This window comes from Lytechinus variegatus, chromosome 12, assembly GCF_018143015.1.
Source record: "Lytechinus variegatus isolate NC3 chromosome 12, Lvar_3.0, whole genome shotgun sequence".
In the NCBI taxonomy this organism is placed as follows: Eukaryota; Metazoa; Echinodermata; class Echinoidea; order Temnopleuroida; family Toxopneustidae; genus Lytechinus; species Lytechinus variegatus.
Window position 1 is genome coordinate 6,977,430 of NC_054751.1, and position 27,666 is coordinate 7,005,095.

General features: G+C 37.0%; 1 protein-coding gene across 1 annotated transcript in view; it reads left to right on the forward strand.

The window, feature by feature from the left end:
- Window positions 1-384: 384 nt before the first annotated feature.
- LOC121425285 overlaps window positions 385-27,666 on the forward strand; it is an 80,845-nt gene continuing 53,563 nt past the window's right edge. The window contains exons 1-5 of the mRNA XM_041621311.1: window positions 385-717; window positions 1,634-1,732; window positions 2,979-3,320; window positions 5,090-5,188; window positions 15,515-15,859. Coding sequence (XP_041477245.1) covers window positions 387-717; window positions 1,634-1,732; window positions 2,979-3,320; window positions 5,090-5,188; window positions 15,515-15,859 — 1,216 coding nt within the window. The 5' untranslated portion in view covers window positions 385-386. The remainder of the gene's footprint in view (window positions 718-1,633; window positions 1,733-2,978; window positions 3,321-5,089; window positions 5,189-15,514; window positions 15,860-27,666) is intronic.

The following is a 27,666-nucleotide window of genomic DNA, read 5'->3' on the forward strand; positions in this document are numbered from 1 at the left end:
AAGTTGTAGTAATTGAAGAATCAGACCGTATTGCCAGTGCTAGCTGTAGAATGTAAGTTTTCAATGAAACTGAGCATGCTCAGTACGCGCTAAAAAGGGGAAGTCCTGGTTTTAGGTAAAACCCACGGTTTAAACCATGGTTTCATTTGAGTCCACTGTTGAAACCATGGTTTCATTTGAGACCACTGTTGAAACCGTGGGTTTTAGAAACCATCGTTTGTGAATACCAAATTTTGGAAACCATGGTTTTTCAAAAACCATGGTTTCTAAAACCCACGGTTTCTAAAAACCATGGTTTCAAACGAAACCACCTTTGTGAATTCGGGCCATCGAGTCTTTAACAGGTTATTGTTTGTGTTTTTCTCTGCATCTTCTTAGATTATTCAATGACATATCTGCAACCTGGTGAATCCTATTCATTCGACATACCATACAACTACATCAGACGATCTTACCACGCAACCTTGCTACAAACAAATGATACGAATGGATTTCGAATCGTGTTCCAATATTTCTCTCTCGGTTATAGTGATGAAATCCAAATTGGGACAGGTACTGATCCATCTGATCTACAGTCTGTCACCACAACTATCAATGGATCTAGATACCACGCTGATGTCTACGTAGTTACCAATGAGATGTGGATGGCTGCCATAGGAGGACCGGATTACGCCTATTATTACATTAATGCGAACATCGTTGCTATCGACCTTTCAAGTAAGTATGATATTATTACTAAAAATTTCACAGATTTTTTTTGTATATGCAACACTGCTTACGGTTTGAAAGTTACAATAATTTTTAACAGTTTAAAAAACCATGCTGAATTTTTTGAAAAAAAAAAATTAAACCTTGTTGTTAAAGATTAAAATAATGTCCTTAATGGAGCACACCCGTTCGATATTGGGCTAAAGCAGGTACTCGCACCTCCTGACATGCCTGATAGATTACGGGGAAAGCACTCCTCCTGAGAACTGAAGACCTTTCCAAGGTTAGACTTTATCCACTTGAGCACCGGAGAAATGTTCCGTCTCTGGAGCTTCTACTGTCACTTCTTCCTGAAACCATCCCTTGAGTTGTCTGGAACTCCACTTGGCCCCAATGTCTATCTGACACGCTCTACTGCAGCTGCCCACCACTACAAATTCATTGTCCCAGAGTCAAACACTTTTCTTCATCAATATATCAAGGACGGCTCGGCTGAGGAATTCTCTTCCTCCCAACATATTCAGCTCATAACATGGACAGATTTAAGAATAGTATAAATTCATATTTAATTGGCTCGATGTAAAAGTTTGTACTATTAATTTGATTATGGCTTTTAATGTGGCAGTTGTGGGGGCACTAGTCCCAAAGAACAAATTAATATAAAAAAGAAAACTTCTTTAAACAACTATTGTTAAGTTCTTATTGTAAAGGGCGTTGTTACGTTTATATGATGTATAGAATAACAAGGGCTTCCAACTCTCATTTAAAAAATATAAAACCTGTGAGAATAAAGCCTTTCCACGGAGGTATGAGGTTACAGAAAACAAACATGTAGATGCAAGTAGATGTAGTATAATGCAATGTCCGAGTTCTTGTGTTCATATAGCCCTACGATTTTCCTCCTCTCTTTTCTCCTCCCTATCAGCCCTGTTTAATTGCCCAGTGAGCAATAAGAAAGTGTTATCAGATGTCCTGTGTGATGGAGTGTACCATTGCGATCACTATGAAGATGAATCAGCATGCAGTAAGTCAAATAAAGAAGCATTTCTGTCTCTTGTGCACTTTTAATTTTAATTTATTTCTATTTATGTAACAATGATTCAGCAATATTTTGAGTGGCAGATATAGTTGTCATCCGAGATAACATACTAAACAACCACAATGTTTGGTTGCAAACTGCTAATTACCATCATCTGGTAATTTAGAGCCTGACACATATTGTGCATGAGAGCATGGACCTATCGTAGTAGGTCCATGGTGAGAGCAACGTATATAAGACCATCGCTCTGGCTTCTTTCAGCCGGATGTGCAAAATATTGGTTATAATTACAATAGGCAAATACCTACAAATATCAGAAAGGTAAACTCTACTCCGATTATGACACTTGCGTCCTTTGTTTATTTAAATTTTCAACTCTCCACCCAGGTGTAGAAGATGGGTACCCGGTTGAAGATATTCCTTGTATGCTCAAGCACACAATTAGGGTAGCCTTGCTAAATTCGGGGTAATGGTATGCAGAAATTAGAGGCATTTTTGAACGCTATATGAATATAGCACATTATTATTATCATTATCATCATCATCATCATCAACATGATCATCATGACGGTGAAGCAGTTCCGACTCTCGCCTTGTAATCAGAGGGGTCGTGTGTTCGAATCCCACCATGGCCTAGCTCCTTTTGGCAAGGCGTCAATCCACGCATTGCCACTCTCACCCAGGTGCTATTAAAAGTGGTTGGTTTAGCAAGTGTGTGCCTAATAGGCTGCTTGAAATGCTATGAATCCAGTGACCGGTTAATAATAATTGTGAAGCGCTTTGAATAGTCCTAGATTGATAAAGCGCTATATAACTGCCAATTAATATTATTGTCATTATTCATACATGTAACATAAATAATAATAGTAGCTGTGAGTGAGAGGGAAAAAAAACCGGATGAGTGTCCTTTGTAATCGCGTTCTATTTATTTGTGTACAGACATGGTAGACCGGAATCTAGTCTCACAGAATTGCGAAACATTTAAATCAAACTGACATTGCGTTTGATAAAATCACTTCCCTTAATTTCACAGATACTGTATATAACAAAATTTTTAATAAGATGTTAATTTTACTTACAACTACTTGCAAGAGACAATTATTAGCATGTGGTAATAAAAAAATGGCGCGGTCAATAGACGACCAGGCAAACATAAAAAAATAAGAATGAATGTCAGTCGTATCGAGTCTTTAACAGGTTATTGTTTGTGCTTTTCTCTGCATCTTCTTAGATTATTCAATGACATATCTGCAACCTGGTGAATCCTATTCATTCGACATACCATACTACAACATCAGACGATTTTACAACGCAACCTTGCTTCAAACAAATGAAACAAATGGATTTCGAATCGTGTTGCAAGATTTATATATCGGTTATAGTGATGAAATCAAAATAGGGACAGGTACTGATCCATCTGATCTACAGTCTGTCATTACAACTATCTATGGATATAGATACTACGCTCATGATGTCTACGTAGAGACCAACGAGATGTGGATGGCTGCCATAGGAGAACCGGATCAAAACTATCGTGGCGCTTATGCGAACATCGTTGCTTTCGACCTTTCAAGTTAGTATTTTTTTTGAAGAGCAGTCTTATGCAGCAAAAACTCTTTATTACAAAGCTGTTTACGATGCGATCTATACACTAATTACTTACAGTTCAAATAACCATGCTTAACTTATAGATTGAACTTTGTTGGTGAAGGTTCGAAAAACTAAACTATTTAAACAAGTACTACAGGTGTTAAAAACAACATGGTATAATTTCTTTAATCTTTTCACTATTTATATCAAGTATAGAGTAGGGCCTTCCTAGTGTTGTAAAATTCCTGGGAATTCTCGTGGTAAAAATAAACAGGAATTTTGTGGAATATTTGGGAATCGTCAAGAATTTTCAAGATATGTTGGGAATAATAAAAAAAGTCTGAATTTTAGGATTACTGTACATGATTTGGAAAGGATTGACCAGGCGGATAATGCTCTGTTGTGATTTGCCAGCCAGTTTAAAAACATAGTGAAAAGAAAAAAAAGGTAGAAAATGCTGAATTGTAAAAGGATTCCGTGTAAAATTTTATATCAAAAGAAAGAATTATATGGCTTAATGGTTAGTGTGAGTGGAGTTGGTCGCAAGTGTGGAGCTACTTGGTCGCACAGGGAGGAGTGGGGCGATCCACGTAAATCTGTGCTAAGTAGTCCTGTGCAAGTTGTTTATTTGTGTGTATGGTTTGCTGGCGGAGGGGGTCTAGAATTATGGAGCATTGTGGTACAGTGGATAGATTCCAGACTTTGAAATGTAGGGTCGGGGTTTCAAATCCCAGCCAAGTGTAATTTCAATTAATCCATTAATGTGCTACACTCAACCCATGTGAGGTAAATCCGTACCGGTATAGTATAGAAAATAATTCCTTAAAAAGCTGTGAGTACCGGAATTGGTAAACTAGCTTATCCTGGATAATACAAGAGTGCATTGAAGACCTAAAAAAGTGGATATGTGTGCTGTTGAAATGCCAAAAAAATGATTATAGCTATTTTTGTTATGAACTTAATTATTTGTGCAGATTTTATTCCAAACCTGAAAATACAGCTCTCCTCACCATTGTATAATTATACCATCTCTGTTGATTTTTTGCTTGTAAATTGAACATTTTCAGCCTGCGAGCTGTCTGTTTGATTTTTTTTCAATAAACCATACCAATTCAATTCAATTAAATTCCTCCCGTCTCCTAATAATCTTAATGGAAATGATTGGCCAGAAAACTGCTTAACAAAGCCTCATGAAAGACCCTGCACTGTTGCCTCGAAAAGGTGCATTAATTTGACTCTTTTCCCTCACACCACCTTTTCGGGATAGCCCCTTATGTAAACCAATTGACATTTACAAAAACTAAGAAAATGATCATGGATGTGATTGGTTTATTTCATGTTGAATTGTACAAATGTACATGCATTATATAGAATACAGTTTGTTTCTTGGCTCTTTAGCATTTAATGCATGAAGAATAATTGTTCACACGTTGAAAGTATTATTTAGAACAATAGTAATGGTAATTTTGTATTGAAAAAAATATCAGCAGTTCCTATTAAAAAAACAAAATTCCCCAAATTTCGGACAGCTGAAAATTCCCGAAAAATATCCTGAAAGTTTACAGCCCTTTGCAACCCTGGGCTTACTGATTATCATTTAAAACTATAAAATCTTGTCCAATGAGGTAAGAGTAATAACTATATTTAAAAAAAAACAAACAAGACACCAGTAGACCTAGAATAATACTATGTCTGAATTTTTAGCTAATTTAGCCATAAGATTTTCCTTCCAACCTTTCTCTTCCCTATCAGCCCTGTTTAATTGCCCGACGAGCAATAAGAGCGTGTTATTAGATGTTCCGTGTGATGGAGTGTACCATTGCGATCACTATGAAGATGAATCGACATGCAGTAAGTCAATAAAGAAGCATTCCTGACTCTTTTATTTCATTTATATCTATTTAAGTTACAATGATGAAAGTATGATAATTATATTGGTACCTGTAGTTTGATTGCTAGATGTAGTTGTCATCCGAGGTAGCATATTAAACGACCACGATGTCTTGGTTGCAAACCATCACTGATCAGTCTAGTATGTAGAGCTTGACACTTGTCACCTTTCGCAATTCTCACGGACGCTAATATTAGGGTCCCCTAACACAAAAGTTAACGCTTAATCATACACTTGATTTTTAAGATTGATTGTACATTATAGTCAATAGAATCAAACGTAGAAAACTGCTCTACAATCAATGCTAAGATTTGTGTTACAGGGGGGTTACATGCCCTACAGATCTGCTTTTCGTGTCCAAAATTCCTTCCCGTGACACCCGCACCATACATGCATGTATTAGGGCTGATAGTTGGAGATATTCGAAATGCAGGACCTAAAATAGAATATGACATGGATAAGAAAGTGTTTTTTTCAAACAAACCGAGTACATATTGAGTGAGGAAAAACTTAGTGAATTAAGGCTTAGATGTAGATCATTATTCAGTCCATCGAATTGATATTGCATTTAATTAGTCCAGTCATTTTAACTTTTCACTTGGAACAAATTGCAACAGAATTTATTCCAATGCAGAACATTTATTTGAGGTCCAAAGAAGACTATACTAAAAGTCCCAGAAATCCGAAAAGGGGAATGTGTTCTAATTTGCATAAACATAATGGGTAATTTTGGTCATATTTGCTCATTAAGTTTACGTAGAAGACGACGCTAGTGTATACTATGTACTCAGACCCGATTACAAATCATATCAATTCCGGCCTCGATATACTATAAACATTGGCTCCTTCAAACTATTGTTATATCACAAATATCAGTAAGCAAAGATTTTTACTACAAGAAAATTGTTACTATTAACATTGAATGCACACATTCGATTCTGTTTAGACTGTATTAATTGTTTAACATGTAAGGGCCTAGGAATGGAAACTATCATATGCTAGTCACGTGACGTTGTACACCAAAATAATGACATTTGCTGCTTGCTCGATATCAGAGTTCAAGAGAAAAATAAGTTGTAGCTATTAGACCTGCCACATCCTATTGTACTATACTATTTAACTATATACCGAAGTCACACCTTTTCCGTATTTTGCCAATTTATGGGAAAATCTGTGAATTTGGAACCCCTAAAGAGGGAAGGGGACGATGCGTTGATAGACTAAACCTACTCATCTTTAAGTTTAAATAATAAAAGTGACATAACCATATAGCAGAATTCCCTTTTGCTTGAATAGGGGGGGGGGTCAAAAACTGCGATTCGTTTTAAGAAAGAGGGAAAATAAGCAAAAAAGGGTGGAGAGACTTCGGGAACCCCTGAGGGGGTAGGCTTTGCTCGGCCAGCACTTCTTTACTGTAGTTTTTTTAATCTCCAAGTGCCTAGGAAACAATGAAAGAGGTTTGCTATAGAGCAGAAAGAACGTTTTGCCTCAATAGGGACTCAAAATTGGCAGATTTTCCCATAAATTATAAATAAAATAAGGAGGGTAAAATAGGCAAAATGGGTGCGGAGACTTATGGAACCCCTGAGGGGGTAGACTTTGCTGAGCCATCACTTCTTTATATGTAGCTGATAAAAGAAAATCTTCTTTTTATCTCCAAGTGGTTACGAAACAATAAAAGTGGTTTGATATATATATAAAAAACATTTTTGCATCAATGAGGGCTCCGAATTGATAGATTTTTCCATAAATAGGCAAAATATGGAAAGGGGATGGGTGACTTCGCCAAACCCCTGAGAGGTAGGGTTTGTTGTGCCAGCACTTCTTTTTACGTAGCTGATAGAGGAAAATCTAATATTGTTATCTCCAAGTGGTTACAAAGAACAAAAGTGATCTACTGCAAAGGGAAACGCCTTTTACCTCAATGGGGCTCCACAATTTTACAAGAAATGGGCAAAATACGCAAAAGGGGTGTGGTGGTTTTAGCAGCCCCCTAAATGATGTAGGATTGATTTGCCAGCATTTCTTTATACGTAGCAGATAGAGGAAAGGCTACTCTTTTGTTTCCAAGTGGTTTTAAAACAATAAAAGTGGCAGTAGTAGAAACATCTTTTTGCCTCAATGAGGGCTCCGGATTTATCGATTTTTCCATAAATTGGCAAAATATGGAAAAGGGGTGATTGAATTTAGCAAACCCCGTAGTTTATAGATTTTGCTTTGCCAGCACTTATTTAAATTTAGCTGATAGAAGAAAATCTATTTTTTCATCCTCAAGTGCTTAAGAAACAATTAAATCGGTTTACTGCAGAGGAGAAACGCCTATTGCCTCAATCAGAGGCATCGATCCTGGGGGGGGGGGGGGGGGTGGCGATCGCCCCACCAATGAAAATATTGGGGGGAAAACATATCATTTTGCCCCCCCCCCCCCAATAATTCCGGATATGGCAAAAAAAAAAATTGTAATGTTCAGCAAGCGAGAATGAGATACACAACTCGTTCTTAATTTAAAATCGTGCTCAAAATGCCTGCTTTTCTGATTGGAATATGAAAATTTTCAGCTCGCGCTTTGCGCTCGCATCATTTCTGTAGCAAAAACCCATACTTCTCATGATTAAATAGGTGAATGCAAATGTCCCGTTTTCATTTTAAAGCCTCAAAGGAACTACTTCGATTTGCATTCATCTTTTCTTGGATATATATCTTGTTCTTTATTTAAAAAAAGGCCATTAAACTGTCATTTTTTCAGATTGAAAAATCAAAATTTTCAGCTCGCGCTTCGCGCTCGCATCTATTCTTCTTTTAGATACCAATCTTAATCATTGGTACCAAAAATGCTTAGAATATCAAGCTTTCAGATCAGAATATAAAGAAATTTTAGCTCACTCTCTGCACTCGTACTATCTGTGTAATGAGATATGTATCCTCCTCATGAGTTACTACAAACAGTTCTAAACAGGCTGCCAGTATACTAAATAAAAATCAGCTCGCGCTTCGCGCTCGCATTAATTTGTTGGTGAAATAAGTGTCTGTGTCTCATGAGTCATATATATATATATATATATATATATATATATATATATATATATATATATATGTATATATATATGCATGTGATAAATTACTGCTCCAATGGAAGGGACCGTTTAGTGTAGTTCATAAATTAAGTGATCAGGACTATAGGCTAGATGTAAATGGAACAATGAAGACGTTCCATGCCAATATGTTAAAGAAATACATAGAAAGAGAAGTAGATGTAAGTCAGGAAAGGTCTCAGTCAAATATTGAGTGCAATCTAGAAGAAATTGGTGCTCAGGCTACCATTGTAGATGAAAGTGAATTTAGAGTAGGATCAGGACAGGAAATGTCTCATGTCGTAGACTCTGAACCAATATCCCATAAACTCGGTATCCAACTTCCGGTCGTTGAACCTACAGAAACAATTAAGGATGTTTCGTTAAGTGCCGATTTGAATAGGGAAAAATTAGGACAGGTAAAGTCCCTTCTGACTAGCTTTCAAGATGTTCTGACCGATGTCCCAGGGAGGACAAACTTAGGAGAGCATTCGGTGAAGCTCACCTCTCCTGACCAAATTAGGCAGAGACCATATCCTGTGCCTCATTCCATGAAAAATGTAATTTAGGAAGAAACACAAAAAAATGATCAGAATGTGTGTTATAGAACCATCAGACTCGCCCTATTCATCCCCCATAGTTCTAGTTAGGAAGTCTGATGGAAGTAATCGGTTTTGTATTGACTTTCGCCTACTTAACCGTATTACAGTCTTTGATGCTGAACCATTACCAAATCCAGATGAGATATTTGCTAATCTCTCAGGATCGAAGTTCTTCTCCAAGCTGGATTTGTCAAAGGTCTATTGGCAAATACCACTTTCGCAAGAGGCGAAGGAGAAGACTGCATTTCGAAGTCCAAATGGACTTTATCAATTCCGTGTTATGCCATTCGGGCTAGTGAACGCTCCCGCGACTTTTAGTAGGGTCATGCGTGCGCTTTTGCAAGGGATGTCCAATGTTCATAACTATCTTGATGATGTACTTATTCACACAAGTACTTGGGAAGAGCATCTGCAAGTTCTGCATGAACTATTTGCTAGGCTAAGGATTGCAGGTCTTACAGCTAGACCTAGCAAATGTCAGATAGGTTGTAAACAAGTAGAATTTCTGGGACATGTAGTAGAAGAGGCCAAGTTGAAACCTCAACAAGACAAGGTAGAGAAAATTCTTACTGCCCCTAGACCCGAAACCAATAAGGAAATTAGATCCTTCATTGGACTTGCAAGCTACTACCGCAAGTTCATACCTGCGTTTGCATCTATTGCAGCTCCGCTCACAAATCTGACCAAAAATCGTAAGCCAAACCAGCTTACTTGGGGAGAACAGGAGGAAGAAGCCTTCCAGAAGTTAAAGGCGTGCCTTAGTTCAGCCCCTATCCTTAATTTGCCAGATCTAGATAAACCTTTCATTTTGCGTACAGACGCATCATCAACCGGAGTAGGTGCAGTGTTGCTACAAGAATATGATAATGATAAGTAGGGGAAGGCGGGGTAAGTTGAGCATAGGGGCAAGTTGAGCCACCAGCCCCAGGCCAATAATGAATGAGTCAGACATTGTGGTGGTGTCATGTATCGATGACCCATAGCATAACCCCTAACCCCACCATATTGTTTTCAACTTTGAAACAAAAAGTAGTTTTTTAGAGGGAAAAATATGAATTTCAGCCAAAAAAGTAAAAAAGAGTGTGAAATAGATAAGTGCTTTATAAACCCACATGTCTTTAAATATAATAAAGACATGATAATATTATTAGTACAGGTATGGATCTTCTTTCTTGTCATAGTCTTTTATACGATGGATGTATAATAAATGTGTGGATACAAAATTATCGCACTAAGTTCGGACTGGGGTAAGTTGAGCCAAACAGCATGGGGCAAGTTGAGCCATGGTAATTCCTATGGTAATGTATCTTAAAAAAAACAAACAAAACCATAAAAATTGATTGAAATGCTGGCTGAAAGGAGCAAATTTACATGACTGCTCTTTTCCCTTTAAAGGATGTTAGTATTTATAGAGAATTAGCAAGTGAAAAGACTTTAAACAAAAAATTGAAATGCTGGTTCCCCCCTCATACACTTTGTACATAGTTTTTGTGGCTCAACTTACCCCAGAAGGTGGCTCAAACTTACCCCATATATGGGGCAAGTTGAGCCATTTGACATCGTTTTTTTTTCAAAGGTCACGATGACTTTCAGTGTGGGGATAGAAAGTTATATATAGGTGGAAAATATTTCAGAAGAGTTAAATTTCAAGGCAAGGTACTTTTTTCGTCAAGATTATTAATCATATTAATTCTAACATGCAAAAAGCAAAAACTGTCACAACTTACCCCGCCTTCCCCTACCCTCTAGCCTACGAGAGTAGAAAGCTTTTACCCCGTGAACAGGCATATTTTACCATTGAGAGGGAATGTTTAGCTTTAGTTTGGGGAATTGGCAAATTCCAAGTGTATTTAGAAGGCAAGGAGTTTCTTATAGAGACTGATCATCGTCCACTCTCTTATCTCAACCAGGCTAAGTGTACAAATAGTCGAGTAATGAGGTGGGCCTTGTCACTTCAACCATTTAGGTTTAGGATCGAAGCAATCCGAGGCTCAGAAAATGTAGGAGCTGATTTTCTAAGCAGAATAGCCAGATAAATTAAACTGGACAGGCGAAATTTTTTATTTCGTTAGAATTTTCTATCCATATAGGATATATGTAATTTTCTCAACAAGGTGTCGAGAATATATGCTTTAACATGTTTAATGTTCGACTTAATTGGATTGAAAATTATCAAAACTTTAGGCATATATACTGTATAGTAGGTTTTGATTTCTTTAGATAGAAATGACTGTAATTTTGAGAAGAAAAATATGAAATATTTTCTAGAAAGTGGGGGGTCGTGTTACAAGTCATGCCTATCTATGCCAGTGACCCAAATATTTTGTCTTGGTCATGAATCTTTCCCTTTTGTCCATAGCTATGCAGTGCAGTTGGCACATTTTCATTTGTGTGTTTCATACCTTGCATAACTCAGTGTAAGGTAGCTTTAAATAGACTCTCTTCCAAGTTTTAAATTTTAATCCCTATTCACTGCTAGGATGGTTCAGATAGTTTTCTTGCAAGGGTTTTGTTTGTAAGCAGGTGAATGCAATATTTAAGTAGTTTGGGTTTAGATTGGAATTCTTGTATGGGAGGAACCCTACTTAGAATTGATAGTTGTCACTTGAAGCTTAGGAATCGGAGAGGCAAGACCTCTGAGTTCTCTCTAAGAGCAGCCGCAGCAGCTAGCCTGCTAGGGTTTGGTAGCATCAGCTAGGCCGACAGGGTCGGGCGACGACGGCATGTTTAGGCTGTACATCTAGAAACAAGGCGTGGCAGTTTCTTAGTTTTTTAGCTATGTTGCACCACATTTGTCTGTACTGGACATGGGCTGCTCCGGTCTTCCAAGCTTTCTTGTCACCAGTTAAACTGTAAGTGAATTTGGATTGTTACTTCTTTGTAATAGTTTTATTCGGCAAATTGTTGAGATATATTTATGAAGAAGGAAATCAAAGTTTTGGCTACATTACAATCATTCAAATCATTAATGATTGATTCGCATTTGTAGTATTACATAGGTATGCTTTCCAGTGGAATCAAGAGATTATAGATAACTAAAAGGTAATTTAACTTGAAGCTGAGGTATATTATTGTAAACATTTTAAAGAATATATTCTTTTAAGTTCAATTATTATCCCTAATTGTCAAAAATATTAATTGTTCTTTTACACAATGGACGTTGCTTAGTATTAACATTTGCTTGTCATGTTACTAGAAATCAGGAGTTATATGGAAATAGCATGAGGCTGAATATTCTTGATTGTTCCTGCGATTTTAGATATTTTAGTATAAAGGTGAAGCTTATGTCTTGTTAGGGATAGGTAGTTTTTATGCCTTGGTATTTTATTATCTGTAGATGGCGTTAACCCCGTTGATGTTAACCCGTAGACGTTGACCATGTTGACGTTGATGTCGACAGTTTAAGGACGACGTTATGATGTCCAGTGAGTGAAGGCGTTTCTCAAGCACAGAGGTGTAAACCCGATGTAAACTACAGTATGATGTAAAGTCTACACTAGTCAAGTTGAGTCAGTCAGTCAAGGCGAATGTCGGAGGACTTCGGCCATGTTAGACGGTCAGCGATTCAATTCCAATATTCCAAAGAAGTTCTTCAGATCAGGTTCCATAATATAACGAAATTAAGATATAGAAATAAAAGAACTTTTGGACTTTAAGCAGTAACAAAGTAAACCGTTTGGTCATACTTGGATATATTGATCATTTATATGAATTGATCAGGAATAGCTAATTGTTGCATTGCTGGATTGTATTGCAAGGTATGATCTCTGTTGAGTTCGATGATTGCTTTATATCGAATTCTTTACTTTTCCATATTTTATGTTTTGAAGTAACGTAGTTGTTCCAGGAACACTTGAACTTGAAGATTGAAATTAGATTAAATTTAATTTCCTTAAAATATTGTCTCCATTGTTACTTTGTCTGAGTTCTATATTTAAGAAGTTGCCACTGGACCAACAAGTCAATCACACCCTCCCCATGGCTGTGACACTGACACTGGTCGTGATCTTTTTTTTTTTTTGGGGGGGGGCTTTCACAATCTTCTTGTTGCACAATCAATCTCTTGGTGACTGAGCACTCGCAGTTTTTGTAGATGATCCCACGAACTCGAGGTGGTCGCGACTGGTCGCATATGAACCTTGAACATGTTCAAAATCAAAACGCGATCAAATACGATCGAGTCACTCGCATCAGATCGTACCATCGGTCGGGCGATCATCGTGTGAGTGTTGTTCAACGTTGTACGACTTGATGCAAGAGGTGGCACAATTAAGTAGTCGCATTTAGTCGACTGGAGGTCGTACAACACTTGCACAGGTGCTAGCTACCTACAGAGACCAGTCTTGCGACTGGGTGCGATAATATATAGGCCGTAAGACCGTTTTCCAAGACCGATCGCAACACGGCTTACAACATTGCTTTACCGTTGCATTCGCATGTATGCGACCGTTCCTCGGTGTTACAAAATAGGAGTTAAGAATTAATAAAAGAGACGGCAGAAAATATAATGTTATATGCAATATGATCTGCTCGAAATGAAAAGGGCAAAATAAGTTCATAATTATTTTTGTCTTTTAAAACAAAGATAAATCTTTTCCGAAATAAAACGTACTCGTACATTATTTGCTCAAAGAACAATTGTATTCGAAGGACCAAGGCTTTGGAATAATCTTCCAAACGGAATAACTAGCTGTTTATGTAACTAGAAACTAGAATGTTTGAATGTAAACTGAAATAATTTCCTTTGTTCAGTTATGGACACCGTTAAGACACACTGGCTGAATATATATAATGTATTTGATTTGTACCTTTTTAAAGGTATTCTGTGATATAGTTTTTTTTTCATTCTTCGCTCATTCCCCTGCTATACTTCACATTGTCCATTTTTCCTCTAATTCTTAACCCCATTGTTTTGCGCTAATCTATGGCTTTTCCTTTGTAGTCTGATTTTTCTTTAGTGTCCGATCTCCTTACGAACTTCATAATTACTTTAAGGAACCTGCAGACATTACAAGCTATACTTTTTATGCAGGTTCCTTCATATTTCACTTTATTTACTGCCATTATATTTGTATTTTCTATGTAATAAAATGTATTTCTTGTATTATGTTATTATTTTGTTATCTTGTGAAGTATGAGAATAAATTCAATTCAATTCAAAATAGGGTTGAGGGCATTCCTCCTTCAACATATAAGCCCGTATACTGAATACGGATTTAAATCAAATTCTTCGAAGGTTGGATAGCTAATCGTTACATAAATCTGTAATGATTCAGGTTGAATTCATTAGCTCGTTCAAACAAAAGGATATGTAGGCCTACATATGCCACTTAGCTCATTGCAGATTGGCTGACAGCACATTGGAAGCCCCAAGCAATGGCGGCTATATTACATTCCTCTGAGTTCGAATTGGTCTATATACCTCACATCAATCACACGAACACTCGCACTGGTTTCATTCAAACGTACGAGCAATCGCATTGTCTCACGTCGAATCTCAGGACCATACAATCAGTCGTGCAACTATTGAGGCTGTTATGAATCCATTTTCAATCACTTGGGCAACACTCGCATGTGATCACAATACGAGCATATGCGATTTACTCATGCAACAGGGTTGACTCGTTGCTTTTGTTGTACGACAGCTGTTGCATTTGTGAAATCCTCTGTGCGATCTTATGAGATGAATAGCAATAAATACCTGTTGCAGCCTGTAGCGCAGCCAAAAAATCGAAAATGGTCGTACGTCAATTGTGAAAGGCGCTTCAGGTACCAGTGACTTTAAGAACGATTGGTGATCCTTGTGGTAAATGGTATATTTTATTGGCGATGATTTAGTGCGTAAGAAAGGATGACCAGTCGTTCTTAGAGTCACTCCTAACTTGGGAACAGCTTTTTGAAACAACCCCAGAACCTGTAGTCTTACAAAGAGTTGCGAAACATTAAATCAAACTGAAATAGACCAGTTCGTAGTTACTTCATGGGCAATTTTGGTCAAATGACCTTTCATTTCTTTCATCATGATAGGCAGATTTCAAAGCAAGATATTACGTAAGCTTGCCTTACATAGCAGGATGAAGAAATTGAATAGACCAGGTGACTAGAATAGCACACCAATGAACACTGTATGAAGGTATTTGTTGCATTCCTACTTACATGTAGGAATGCATAACTTAGCATGTTGCACAGTGTACTTGACAAACTGTGAAATACCAGTCGTTCGTGGAAGCATTGTTGTTTTTTGTGGATGTAAATGAAAACGACAATTCAAAAGAATGTATGAATAATCAAGACATCAAAGTTGGTGCTTATCTCATCGGATTTTAAAGCACCATGTCACTTTAGTACAAATGACCTTCTTCTGATCATGCGTATAATCTTTTGATTATAGAAAGGAACTACGAACTGGCTATTTGTGTTTGATAAAAATTACTCGCTCAATTTCTTAGATATAAATCAACATTTTGCAATATAAGATTGATAGATACTACAACTCCTTGTAAGTGCTAGCTGGGAATCCATAATGACACAATGGCGTTGATAAATAAGAATGAATGTTAGTCGTAATGAGTCTTTAACAGTTTGTTTGTGTTTTTCCTGTACATCTTCTTAGATTATTCAACGACATATCTGCAATCTGGTGAATCCTATTCATTCTACATATCAAACAACTACATCAGACGATTTTACAACGCAACCTTGCTACAAACAAATACGAATGGATTTCGAATCGTGTTCCAATATCTATATATGGAATATGGTGATGAAATCCAAATAGGGACAGGTAGTGATCCATCTGATCTACAGTCTATCATCAAAACTATCTATGGATATTACTACTACGAATTATACGATGATATCTACATAGAGACCAATGAGATGTGGATTGCTGTCGTAGACAGACCAACTTACACTTATCTCAATATTGATGTGGACATTTTTGTTTTCGACATTTCAAGTGAGTATGATATTATTACTCAAAGTTTTAGGTAGTCTATTTTAACGCCGATTTTGTGAACCTAACAGCAGTTCTTACAGTTTAATTTTTGAATTTATTGAAAGTAAAATACTAAGAATTAAATTTTCTTTTCAAAGATTAAAAGAAAAAACTTATTTGAACAACAAGTGTAAGATTTGTATTGTAAACAGCGTTTTTACTTCTCGAAGTGTTGAAAAATAAGGGCCCACCAACTCTCATTTAAAATACAAGTGGAACGCCTCTGGCAGTCTCGCTTGCATTATGCAATTCCTTAGCAGCATTGATGGCTTTAGAAACGACTACAGAATAATTCATAAAAATCACCATTCATATAGAAATACAATACTATGTAGTATCCCTAAATTAGACCCCAAAATAGCCAATCTGGAAGAAAATTATTGGAAATGGTTTTTCAACTGATTTGAGGAGGTATGGGTGTCAACATTTACCCCCCAAAAAAGTTAGGAGAAATACGGGTTTAATAAGGAAAGTGTTTTTTCAAGGTCATGGTTAATGACATTTTCATGTATACTGTATAATGGTATCTCCGAGATGGAAAGGCGCAAGTTGGTGATAATGGTGTCAAAATGCACAAATTCTTACTCGAATATCAAATCCAATAAAATTAAGTACCTTGAATGCACATTCACCGATAAAATTCAAGGTCAAAGCCTTTCAAAGGTCAATGACCTTTTCACATTATATACCATACTGTATAATGGTATCTCTGAGATGATAGGTACAGGTTATTGATCATGGTGTCAAAATGCACAGATTCTTACAGGAAGATCAAATGAAATAAAATTAAGTACCTAGAATGCACATTCACTTATAAAATTTATGGCCAAAGGTCGATGACCTTTTATACATTTATATACCATATATCATATAATGGTATCTCTGAGATAAAACGGTGCATGTTGGTGTTCTTGGTGTCAAAATACACAGATTCTTAAAATTAAGCATCAAGAATGCACATTCAACCATAAAATTCAAGAAGGACAAAGGTCAATGTCCTTTTTAACATAAGATAATAATAATGGTATCTCTTGAGATAAAACACCGCAGGTTGGTGATCTTGGTGCCAAAATGCAACGATTTGTACAAGAAGATTAAACAACACCAAAATAAGTATAAAGAATAAACTTTCACCCTTGAAATCCAAGATCAGAGGATATTTAAATATATATGCTGCATGAGTTTTATGTCACATTACCAAGATCAAAGGTCATTTAGGGTCAATGAACTTTGGCCGAAGTGGGGGTATCTGTTGAATTCCCATCATAACTTTGAAAGTTTATGGATCTGATTCATGAAACTTGGACATAATAGCAATTAAGCATCACTGAACATTTTTTGCAAGTTTCAGGTCTCATGATTAAGGTTAAAGGTCATTTAGGGTCAATGATTTTTGGCCGAATCGGGGGTATCTGTTGAACTACCATCATAACTTTGAAAGTTTATGGATCTGATTCATGAAACTTGGACATAAGAGTAATCAAGTATCACTGAACATCCTGTGCGAGTTTCAGGTCACATGATCAAGGTCAAAGGTCATGTAAGGTCAATGAACTTTGGCCATGTTGGGGTTTTTTGTTGAATAACCATCATATGTCTGTAAGTTTATTGGTCTAGTTCATAAAAAAGTTATCGACCTACATGTATTTGCTTGAATTCCCTGACGTTATTGACATAGTTGATTGACCTCTACCCCCTAAATATATTTTTCATAGCCATTATTTATCCTTATTTCATAGTGAAATTATTAAATATTCAAGTTTTCATTACAAATAGCTATCTTTCTATTGTTAACAAATAAAATGTGAATATAATGGATTATTTTTATTCGGGGAATCATGCATGGATATATCAATATTTATTAACTTTTGACCTTTGACATTGGATATCAAATGTGAAGGATTATTTTTTACGATTATTTTGTGCCTTTTTATCTTCTTGCAAAAATTGCTTTTTGACACCAAAATCACCAACATGCAGCGTTTCATCTCAGAGATACTATTATACAGTATGATACATAATGTAAAAAAGTTCATAGACCTTTGAAAGGCTTTGACCGTGAATGTTATTGTTTAATGTGCATTCTGGGTACTTAATTTTATTTTATATGATCTTCCTGTAAGAACCTCTGCATTTTGACACCGAGATCACCAACCTGCGCCTTTTTTATCTCAGAGATACCATTATACCGTATACGGTATATAATGTAAAATAGGTCATTGACCTTTGAAAGGCTTTGACCTTGAATTTCATGGATGAATGAGCATTGTAGGTACTTGATTTGATTTGATCTTCCTGTTAGAATTTGTGCATTTTGACACCCTGATCACCAACCTGTAATATTTTAAATGGGAGATAACATGATACAGTATATTAAAAAAAGGTCAATGACCTTTGACCTTGAAAAAAAAACCCACTTTCCCCAACCTGTATTCCTCCTAACTTTTTTTGGTAAATGTTGACACCCATACCTACTCAAATCAGTCAAAAAACTATTTCCTATAATTTTATTCCAGATGGTTACTAATTATGGGATAGTATTGGTAATTGACCCTAAATGAAATTTGACCTTGATCATGCGAATGCGACCGAAGACTTATGCAAGACGATCTGTTGGCGATCCCTGTTTTTGGCTTAATCCAGTCTTGTTATATATGTGAGTTTTGAGTGATTCATCTGGACTAGACTGTGGTGGGCCTTTCTCAACTTGTTCTGGACACAATACTGCCGGGAAGTTTGGAAACCAAGTTTCTTCAGATTTTAGTTGCTGTCATTCCGTCATTTACCTCTTGTCCCGCATTACCTATGTTCGTGTAGGCTCCATCTACACTCTTGACCTACGCAAACATCAAGGTGGTGTACTCGCTTTGATACTTCGAGTGACAAAGGTAGAATTTTATGGGGGGATATAGAACTCATGCATCAACACGATTTTAAAAAGAGAACAAAACTTATCTTCCTACTTTTAATTCTAATTTCGTTCCACATCCATCCTCCGGCTCGTTTAAAAAAATTTGTGATTTAGGGATTTAGAGCCAGTATCGGGTTCCTCTCACGTATCAATTTACTGCCGATTCCAAAACATCGCAAACGCATAGTTATGCTCGAAATCGCACCTCTGATAATTATGAATATTCATGATTTTTTTCTGTCATATAAAGATTTTAATCCATATCAAACACGAAAGTTATTCAATTTACAGAAAAATCATGAAGCGAGCATGTTTACAACATCTGTACATGCGTACTATTCAGTGGTGTACCTGGCATATTTCGTCAGGGGGGGGGGGGGCAAGCGACAAAAATGAGCAAGGGGGGGGTAGTAGGCATGGACGCATAGGCACAATATTTCAAGAGGGGCTGATAATCATTACCCAAATATCAACTTTTTAATTTTCGAGCGAGTGAAGCGAGCGAACATTTGTTTTCAATTTTTATTTAGCCTTTTACATGATATGAAATTGCAGAAATTGTACATCAAATTACCAATACACGATGATATTTGGGCACCTCGTAGTCCTCGTTGCCCTGCATTTTGTAGCCCCCCCCCCCATACACGTTTGGATGTGTAGGTCTGGAAGTGGCACTGAAGGTGGGAAAGGTTACCCAGGGGATGCCTAATAAAACAGTCGGGATCTTGATACTACTGATATTTGCTATCGGGCGATTGCACTTTATTGTCGAAATTATTATTTTTTTTGTATATCATTCCAGAAATCAAATGTATTGGATCGTGATCGATATATTTCTAATCAAGTTGTTATTGCAATGTTTATATTAAAATACTTCTTTTATTCCACTTTGAAGGTGTTTACATTATGTTCCCATTTCTGCTCATTGGAGACGTTATAAAAGAGGTATTTGACATTGAAATCAGTTGTATTCATGTATTGATTTCCATTTGTTTTATTTTCATAAACATAGTTAAAACAAAAAGAAATGCATCCATTCACTCATAAAAAATAGATATGAACGTGAAAATATATGCGACAGTAACATGATATATCACTAGATATGGGGAAAATCACTCACTTACTGGCAGGATCGTCAGAAGGTTGAGGGAATTGAAATTGGAAAAGATAGATAGGCGGACGGAGGGATCAGGTACATAGGTTAGAAGGGGGGGGGGGGACGGTAATAACCAGAGGAATGTGTAAGCAGGGGTATAGCTAGGCCTTTACCAGACAGATATCTACCGACTACTGACGTCCGACGAACAGCACTCATCTATATCCAACCCAGGGGAAGATCCAGGATTTTCAAGGGGGATATTTTGTTTACAAAAATTTGACAAGCCCCACCCCCAAATAGTCTTCCCTTTCAATTGCACGTGACTAACAATTTACACTAAAATTCGTCAATCCGAAAACGAATACTTAACTATGAATAGGATGGGTATCTTCCTTCATAAATTATGCGAGCGCGAAGTGCGAGCTAAAAATTTTGATATTCCTAACTGGACACTAGACATTCTAAGCAGTTTTATCAGATGGAAATCTAAACAGTCGTGGGGGAGCAGAGCGCGAGCTAAAATGTTTGATGTTTGTTCACCCCAATTATGCCATTGAAAAGTTTATATTGAGAGTAGTGGAGTTTTGTTGAAAAAAGGCATTTAAAGGGAATCATATACAATCTATTCAAATTATTTACTGGTTCAATTAAAATGGATGGCCATTTTGTTTGCGAAGTCGGGGACTTTAAGATATTATCAACAGAAATTCTATGGATAAACTTGCATACCTTAAAAACGTTATTTAAATTATACAACAAATCTTTAGTTATTCTACTCTCAACAAGATGTTGACGGAAGTTTTTTCATTCATTGGGCATATATTGCAGAAATCAATAAATATTCAAGAAAATTACGAGTATTTTTTTTGTATAAAAGTTGTATGTGAGAGAAAATTGTCTTGTTCATCCATTAAATGTTTAATACGGATGATCCTATTTTTAAGCCAAAGTCCTTGATTTATAACTTTCCTATCTACCTTGATCAATGGGTCATTCCATAATGCATCGTTCACACAGAGCCAAGCAAGGTTTCAACTTTGGCAAGTTGGAGTTGCGAGTCGTACGCGAGCTGCGCGAGCTCTAATATGGAAGCAGGAGACCGTCAAAAACACGGATATACGTCGTGTCGTAATTCAATTTACTACACGACGTAAATAATTACGTAGTGTAGCAATTCGAATTACTACACGACGTAAATAATTACGTAGTGTAGTAATTCGAATTACTACACGACGCAATTCCGAATTACTGCCCAACGATTTAATGTCATGACGTTAAATGAATTAGTGTCGCTACATCAAATAATTAAGGTCGTGTAGTAATTCGAATTACTACACTACGCAAATAATTACGTAGTGTAGTAATTCCAATTACTACACTACCTAAATAATTACGTCGTGTAGTAAATAATTACTACACGACGTAATTCCGAATTACTGCTCAACGATTTAACGTCATGACGTTAAATGAATTAGTGTAGTGACGTTAAATCAACCAATGAGACCGTTCGTTATATGAGCGCAATGCGAAGAGCTGAGACTACAGAGTATTGTACAGGAACGTACCGGCAGGAAGTTAGTTGGATGTTCGACATTTGTCGAACATCCAACTAAGGCGTTTGAATATCGAACCTGAATATCAAACCAACTTCACAGTTTGAATATCAAATGTCGAACATCCAACTAACTTAGCCGGTACGTACCTGTACAATACTCTGTAGTCTCAGCTCTTCGCATTGCGCTCATATAACGAACGGTCTCATTGGTTGATTTAACGTCACTACACTAATTCATTTAACGTCATGACGTTAAATCGTTGAGCAGTAATTCGGAATTACGTCGTGTAGTAATTATTTACTACACGACGTAATTATTTAGGTCCTGTAGTAAATTGAATTACGACACGACGTATATCCGTGTTTTTGACGGTCTCCTGCTTCCATACTCTAAAGGCCACCGCAAACCTTACGACCCGACTGGTCGGCGACTGGCTTGCGACTGAGTGAGGGGAGATGTGACGTCACAGCTCTTGTCAACTTGATAGTCGCAGACCGGTCAGAGACAAGTCGCAAGGAAAATCGTAAGGATTCGACATGTCGAATCCTTATGACTGAATCGCAAGCTCAATCCAACCTGCAGCCAATCAGACAGCAAAGTTGCACGACGCGTATATGATAAACAACGTGCATACGCAGTAGTAAGTGCATTTTCTCAGTTGCTATGGCAAAAAAAACAAAAAGCACATGCATGAGTCGCAGACAGCGTGGTAGTCGGATCCGGTCGGATCGCAAGGTGTGCGGTGTCGAGGTTTATAACCGCCTTGCGACTCATCTCCCCTCACTCAGTCGTGAGCCAGTCGCAGACCAGTCTGGTCGTAAAGCAAGGTTTCCACTTTGGCGAGTTGAAGTTGCGAGTCATACGCGAGCTGTGCGAGCTCTAACTCGCCTTAGCTCGCACAAGCTCGCGTGAAATTTACATTTTTTCCCTGGAATTTGCTTCAGTGACAAAAGACTCAACATCGAGTTCAATACGCTCGCTGTACGAGTAAACCGAGCGCGAAACGGGTCAGGCTGAGCTTAGTATGAGTTGCGGTGACTTTTATACGACTTAAAGCGAGCTATGAACGAGTTATCAAGATTTTGTTACGAGTGATAAGTTTCATACGACCAAGGGGCGGGATATGCACATTTTTGGCACTCAGAGGTGGATGCCGGCGGCGTCGGCATCAACACCAAATCTTAACCGAAGGTTACGTTTTAAAATGGCATCATAACTTAGAAGGCTTCTGGACCTAGTTCATGAAACTTAGCCGTAAGGACTATCAAGCATTACTAAACATCCTTCTTACGTTTCAGGTCACAAGATCAAGGTCAGAGGTCATTTATGGTCAATGAACTTAGACCATGTTGGGAGATCAAAATCTTAACCATGTTGGGGGAATTTGTTGAATTACCATCATAACTTTGAAACCTTATGGATATGATTTATCAAATTGGATATAAGAGTAATAAAGTGTCACTGAACATCCTGTGCCAGTTTCAGGTCACATGACCAAAGTCAAACGTCATTTACATGTATGGTTATTGAAGTTTGGCCATTTTGGAGATCAATACTATACTGCTGTCATAACTTTCAAAGTTTAGATATAGTTTATAAAATGTGGATATATAGGGGTAATCAAGTATCACGGACAAATCTTTGGTCGCATGATCAAGGTCAAATGTCATGTTTTTTGTCAATGAACGTAGTATTGTATCATTTTATGATTTTTTTTAAATAATTATTTTATAGTAGTTTTCAAAGTCAGCACCTCTGCTATATTGGATAGCGTGATGCAGGTGAGACTGTCACAGGCGCTCCACTTGGACCTTGTCTAGTTTGATGTCTAGTTCTTTTAACTTGGCTCTGCTCGTCATTGACCTCCTCTTCTTTTGGAAACAGTACAGTCCACTGTCTGGTGTATTGTCTTTCGGTTCAATTGTCTCTTCCTGCACTTCTTCTACTTCTACCCTTGTTTGAATGACATCTTCTTTCGCTGTTTCCCTACCTGAATGGCCACAACTCTTGGATCTTTTGGATCGAAGCATATTGCTCTCCTTATTTGTTGAAAGTTGTAATAATGCAGTGGCAATAACTATAGCCTTTTTATAAGTACGTGTACATTGCGTGGGTCAGTTAAAATGTGCTCTCACGTTAAAATAAACTCCACAAAAAAGTTTGGAAATCTGACTTTGATCAAAAATCCCTCCTTGGTTTTAGTAAATTTCAATTGTTATTAATATCAATGAATAGATCACTTAATTTTCTTTAGAATGATACCCTACATGATATGATTATGGTTCACACAGAGGTGCAGTGCCTTGAAATCGCATACATTCGTTATTCCGAAGCTTGGTAATTCCGAAGGTTCGGTTATTCCGAAGGTTCGTATTTCCGAAGGTTCGTAATTCCGAAGGTTCGTAATTCCGAAGGTTCGTCAATCCGAAAACGAAATAAGGTTCGTAATTCCGAAGGTTCGTCAATCCGAAAACGAAATAAGGTTCGTAATTCCGAAGGTTCGTTAATCCGAAAACGAAATAAGGTTCGTAATTCTGAAGGTTCGTTAATCCGAAAACAAAATGAGGTTCGTAATTCCGAAGGTTGGTCAATCCGAAAACGAAATAAGGTTCGTTAATCCGAAAACGAAATAAGGTTCGTTAATCCGAAAATTAAATAAGGTTCGTAATTCCGAAGGTTCGTTTATCCGAAAACGAAATAAGGTTCGTTAATCCGAAAATTAAATAAGGTTCGTATTTCCGAAAATGAAAAATTATTCATTTTGGTAACAAAAACGGTGTTGTCATTACAAGATTACACGATATTATGCAATGACGATCGATGATACATGCATGTGTTGTGGCCAAAAGCATGTATTTCATTAAGAATAGGCGACCTGATCAAGCATAGGCTAATGTCGATTTTATCTGAGAATTGCTGCCTAACCAAAGATGGAGGGGATCAAGTGTGTTGGTCGCGTGCGATTAACCTCTAGATAATAGGATTTGTATTGGAGGGGATGTCATTTTTAATAACAGCTTCTGCTGGTAATAAAAATAAAAATAATGCTATAATAATGATCCATGTGAGATGTTGAAAGCGCGAATCGCAAGCTCAAACTAGTAGACATTTCATGTAACAAGACGCGAACTTAAACATTCTGAGCAGTTTTTTTTTTAATCGTGAGAAAGATGTGTATCTTTCTAAAGAATTAACTCGAGGGCGAGCTGTAATTTGTTTATATACTGACCTGGGGCCCGTTGCATGAAACTTTTTACCTAATAGAATATATATCTCACGAACTAAATAATGAGAGCGCGAACCGCAAGCTTAAAATTTGTGATATTCCACCTGAAAACTGGACATTTTATATTTTTTTGTAACCACGGATAGAATGAGTTCCTCAATAAACAATACCTGATGCGAGCAAGAAACGTGAGCTAAAATTTTCCGATTTTCCAACCTGAAAACTGGACATTTTAAGCATTCTTGTAAAAAAAATAATAGCTGGGAGAACAGTTTTCAAAACTGAAGTGGCTTCCCTGGGTAAATAATATCTATATCATTATTATCATTCTAGGCCTACATGAAATTTCCAAAAGTTTGAGCACGTGATTCGCTCGCAACATCTCACAAGGATGCCCTTTTAACAGTAATTGACCAAAAAGGCGAATTTTACATCTTCAGATTTGATTTCTTCCCCCAAACCGCTTGCTCGCTACGCTCGCAGAAATGAAACGTAAATATATAATTTATCAATCAGTGATCACTTATTTTTTTTGCTCAATTCAATTACTATTACACACAACCTCTTTACACAGATAATAATCTCATGGTGAAAATATACGTTTGCACCAAATTGCCCCTATTGGCCCCTTTTTTGGCTTTGCCCCCCCCAAGGAAAATATATTCCGCCGACACTGGTTGAAACACGCATCGTCTTCATGGCTAACTGCAAAAAGTTCTTTAAATGTCCCCTTTAGATCAGGCCAGAGCTTATATATTTAAAATTTCTGTTTGCGATCTTGCTCGCAGTTATTATCTAAATTTAGTAACATAGGCATTTCGTTTTGAGGATCACAAACATATTGCCCATCATATTAAAAAAAATATATATAGCTCGCGCTCGCATTATTTATGTTATTACATATTTACTTTATTTTATAAGTATAAAGCTAATTATTGACTGTTAGGACTACCCTTTCAAAGAAACAATCAAAAAATGAACTTTAAGCTGCCGATCGAGGAAAATGTGACTGAAAAAAATACCCCCCCCATTTAACGAAAGTTGGATCCGCCGGGGGGGGGGAGGCAGGGGGCACTTGCACCCCAAAAATGAAATAAAAAGCAGGGAAATGAATATTTTCCAAAATGGGAAAGTTCCTTTTTCAAAAATAAATATGCCGTTTTTCGTGTTTTTCGAAATAAAATACTCTTTTTAAAGTATACAAGTTAAGTTTTTTCAGGCTGGAATATTGCAAATTTTCAGCTTGCGCTTCGCACTCTCATTCGATTGGTGACATATGCATCCGAAAGAGGTCACTAAATGCTTTCTTTAACAGGTTCGTTTTCTGGTCAGTATGTTTAAGCTGCGTTTTGCGCTCGTGTTAATTTTTTTAGTTAGATGCACATCTTTTTAATGCAGCAGAAATCTGCTCGGATTTTTAAAAACTTATTTCCATTTTTTATTGAAATACCCTAAAGTTTTAGCTTGTGATCACGCTCGCAACACCCCGCAATTATGCCATTTTAAGAATAATTGACCCCCAAAAACGTTTTACAACTTCACCTTTGAATTCGTTTTACCAAGCCGCTCGCTCATTACACTCTCTCCCGAAAAATAAAGCCTAAATATACGTTTTGCCATAATAAGAAATCACTTCAAAAAAGGTTTTTCTCTACTTAATCACTATCAAACACACAATGACTTCAAGCAGATGATAATCTTAAGGGGGAAATATCACCAAAGTGTCTATTTTGACGTATGAGTTTCATTTTTTGGCTTTACCCCCCAAACGAAAATTCGTTCGGCCGCCCTTCGGAACAACGAACCTCATTTCGTTTTCGGATTATCGAACCTTCGGAACAACGAAACTTATTTCGTTTTCGGATTATCGAACCTTCGGAATAACGCCACAAATGTTCGGATTAACGAACCCTTTTTCGTTTTCAGATTAACGAACATCGAGGTATAGGCAATTTACGTGTTTCGGAAATACGAACCTTCGGAATAAAGAACCTTCGGAATTACGAAGTGTAACCGGTTGAGCTTTTGAAATGTCATCATAACTTAGAAATATGAACTCAGTTCATGAAACTTGGACATAAGGTTATTAAAGTATTACTGAGCATCCTGCTTGAGTTTCAAGTCACATGACCAAGGTCAAAGGTCATTTAAGGTCAATGGGCTTTGGCCAATTGGGGTATTTGTTGAATGCCATTATAACTTTGAAAGTTTATGAATCTGATTCATATAAACTTGGACATAAGAGTGATCAGGTATCACTGAACATCTCCTGCGAGTGTCAGGTCACATGACCAAAATCAAGGGTCATTTAAGGTCAATGAAATTTCGCCATTTTGGAGATTATTATCAGATTGCTGTCACAACTTTCAAAATTTAGAAACAGTTTCAAAAATTTAGATATATGGGTAATCAGGTATAACTGACAAGTCTCATAGGTCACATGATCAAGGTCAAATTCGAAAGTTGCAAAATGACACAATATTGAAAGTCACTGTTCTTTTTTTCCGTGGTGATGAGTGTGTTTCTCAGCGGTTTCTTTTAATTGTTTTCATGCACCTTAACATCAACATTAACATGGAATCAAACAAACCTCTGCACAAGGAAACACATAACAAAAAATCACTACATAAACCACAACAAAACAATAAAAAATGAAGAAGCAGGGGCTTTGGATTTTCATCTCTATTGACACAGACAAAAGAATAATGTTCTGTATTGACCCCTCATGACTATTTCTGCTCAATTTGAAGCTTTCCAATTCAGATTTCATCCAACACTTTGAATCCTTTTCTTTTCGTGATGGCATGATCATAACAAGCATTGTATCATTGTAAAGAGAAATAAATTATCTTTTAATAAACGCTTTTTGGCCTCAATGTTGGGTAAAAAAATTGTGAATTTTCAAATAAATTGGCAATATTAAGCAAAAGCTCCCCCCCCCCCCCGAGAGGGGTAGGCTTCGATGTACCACTTCTT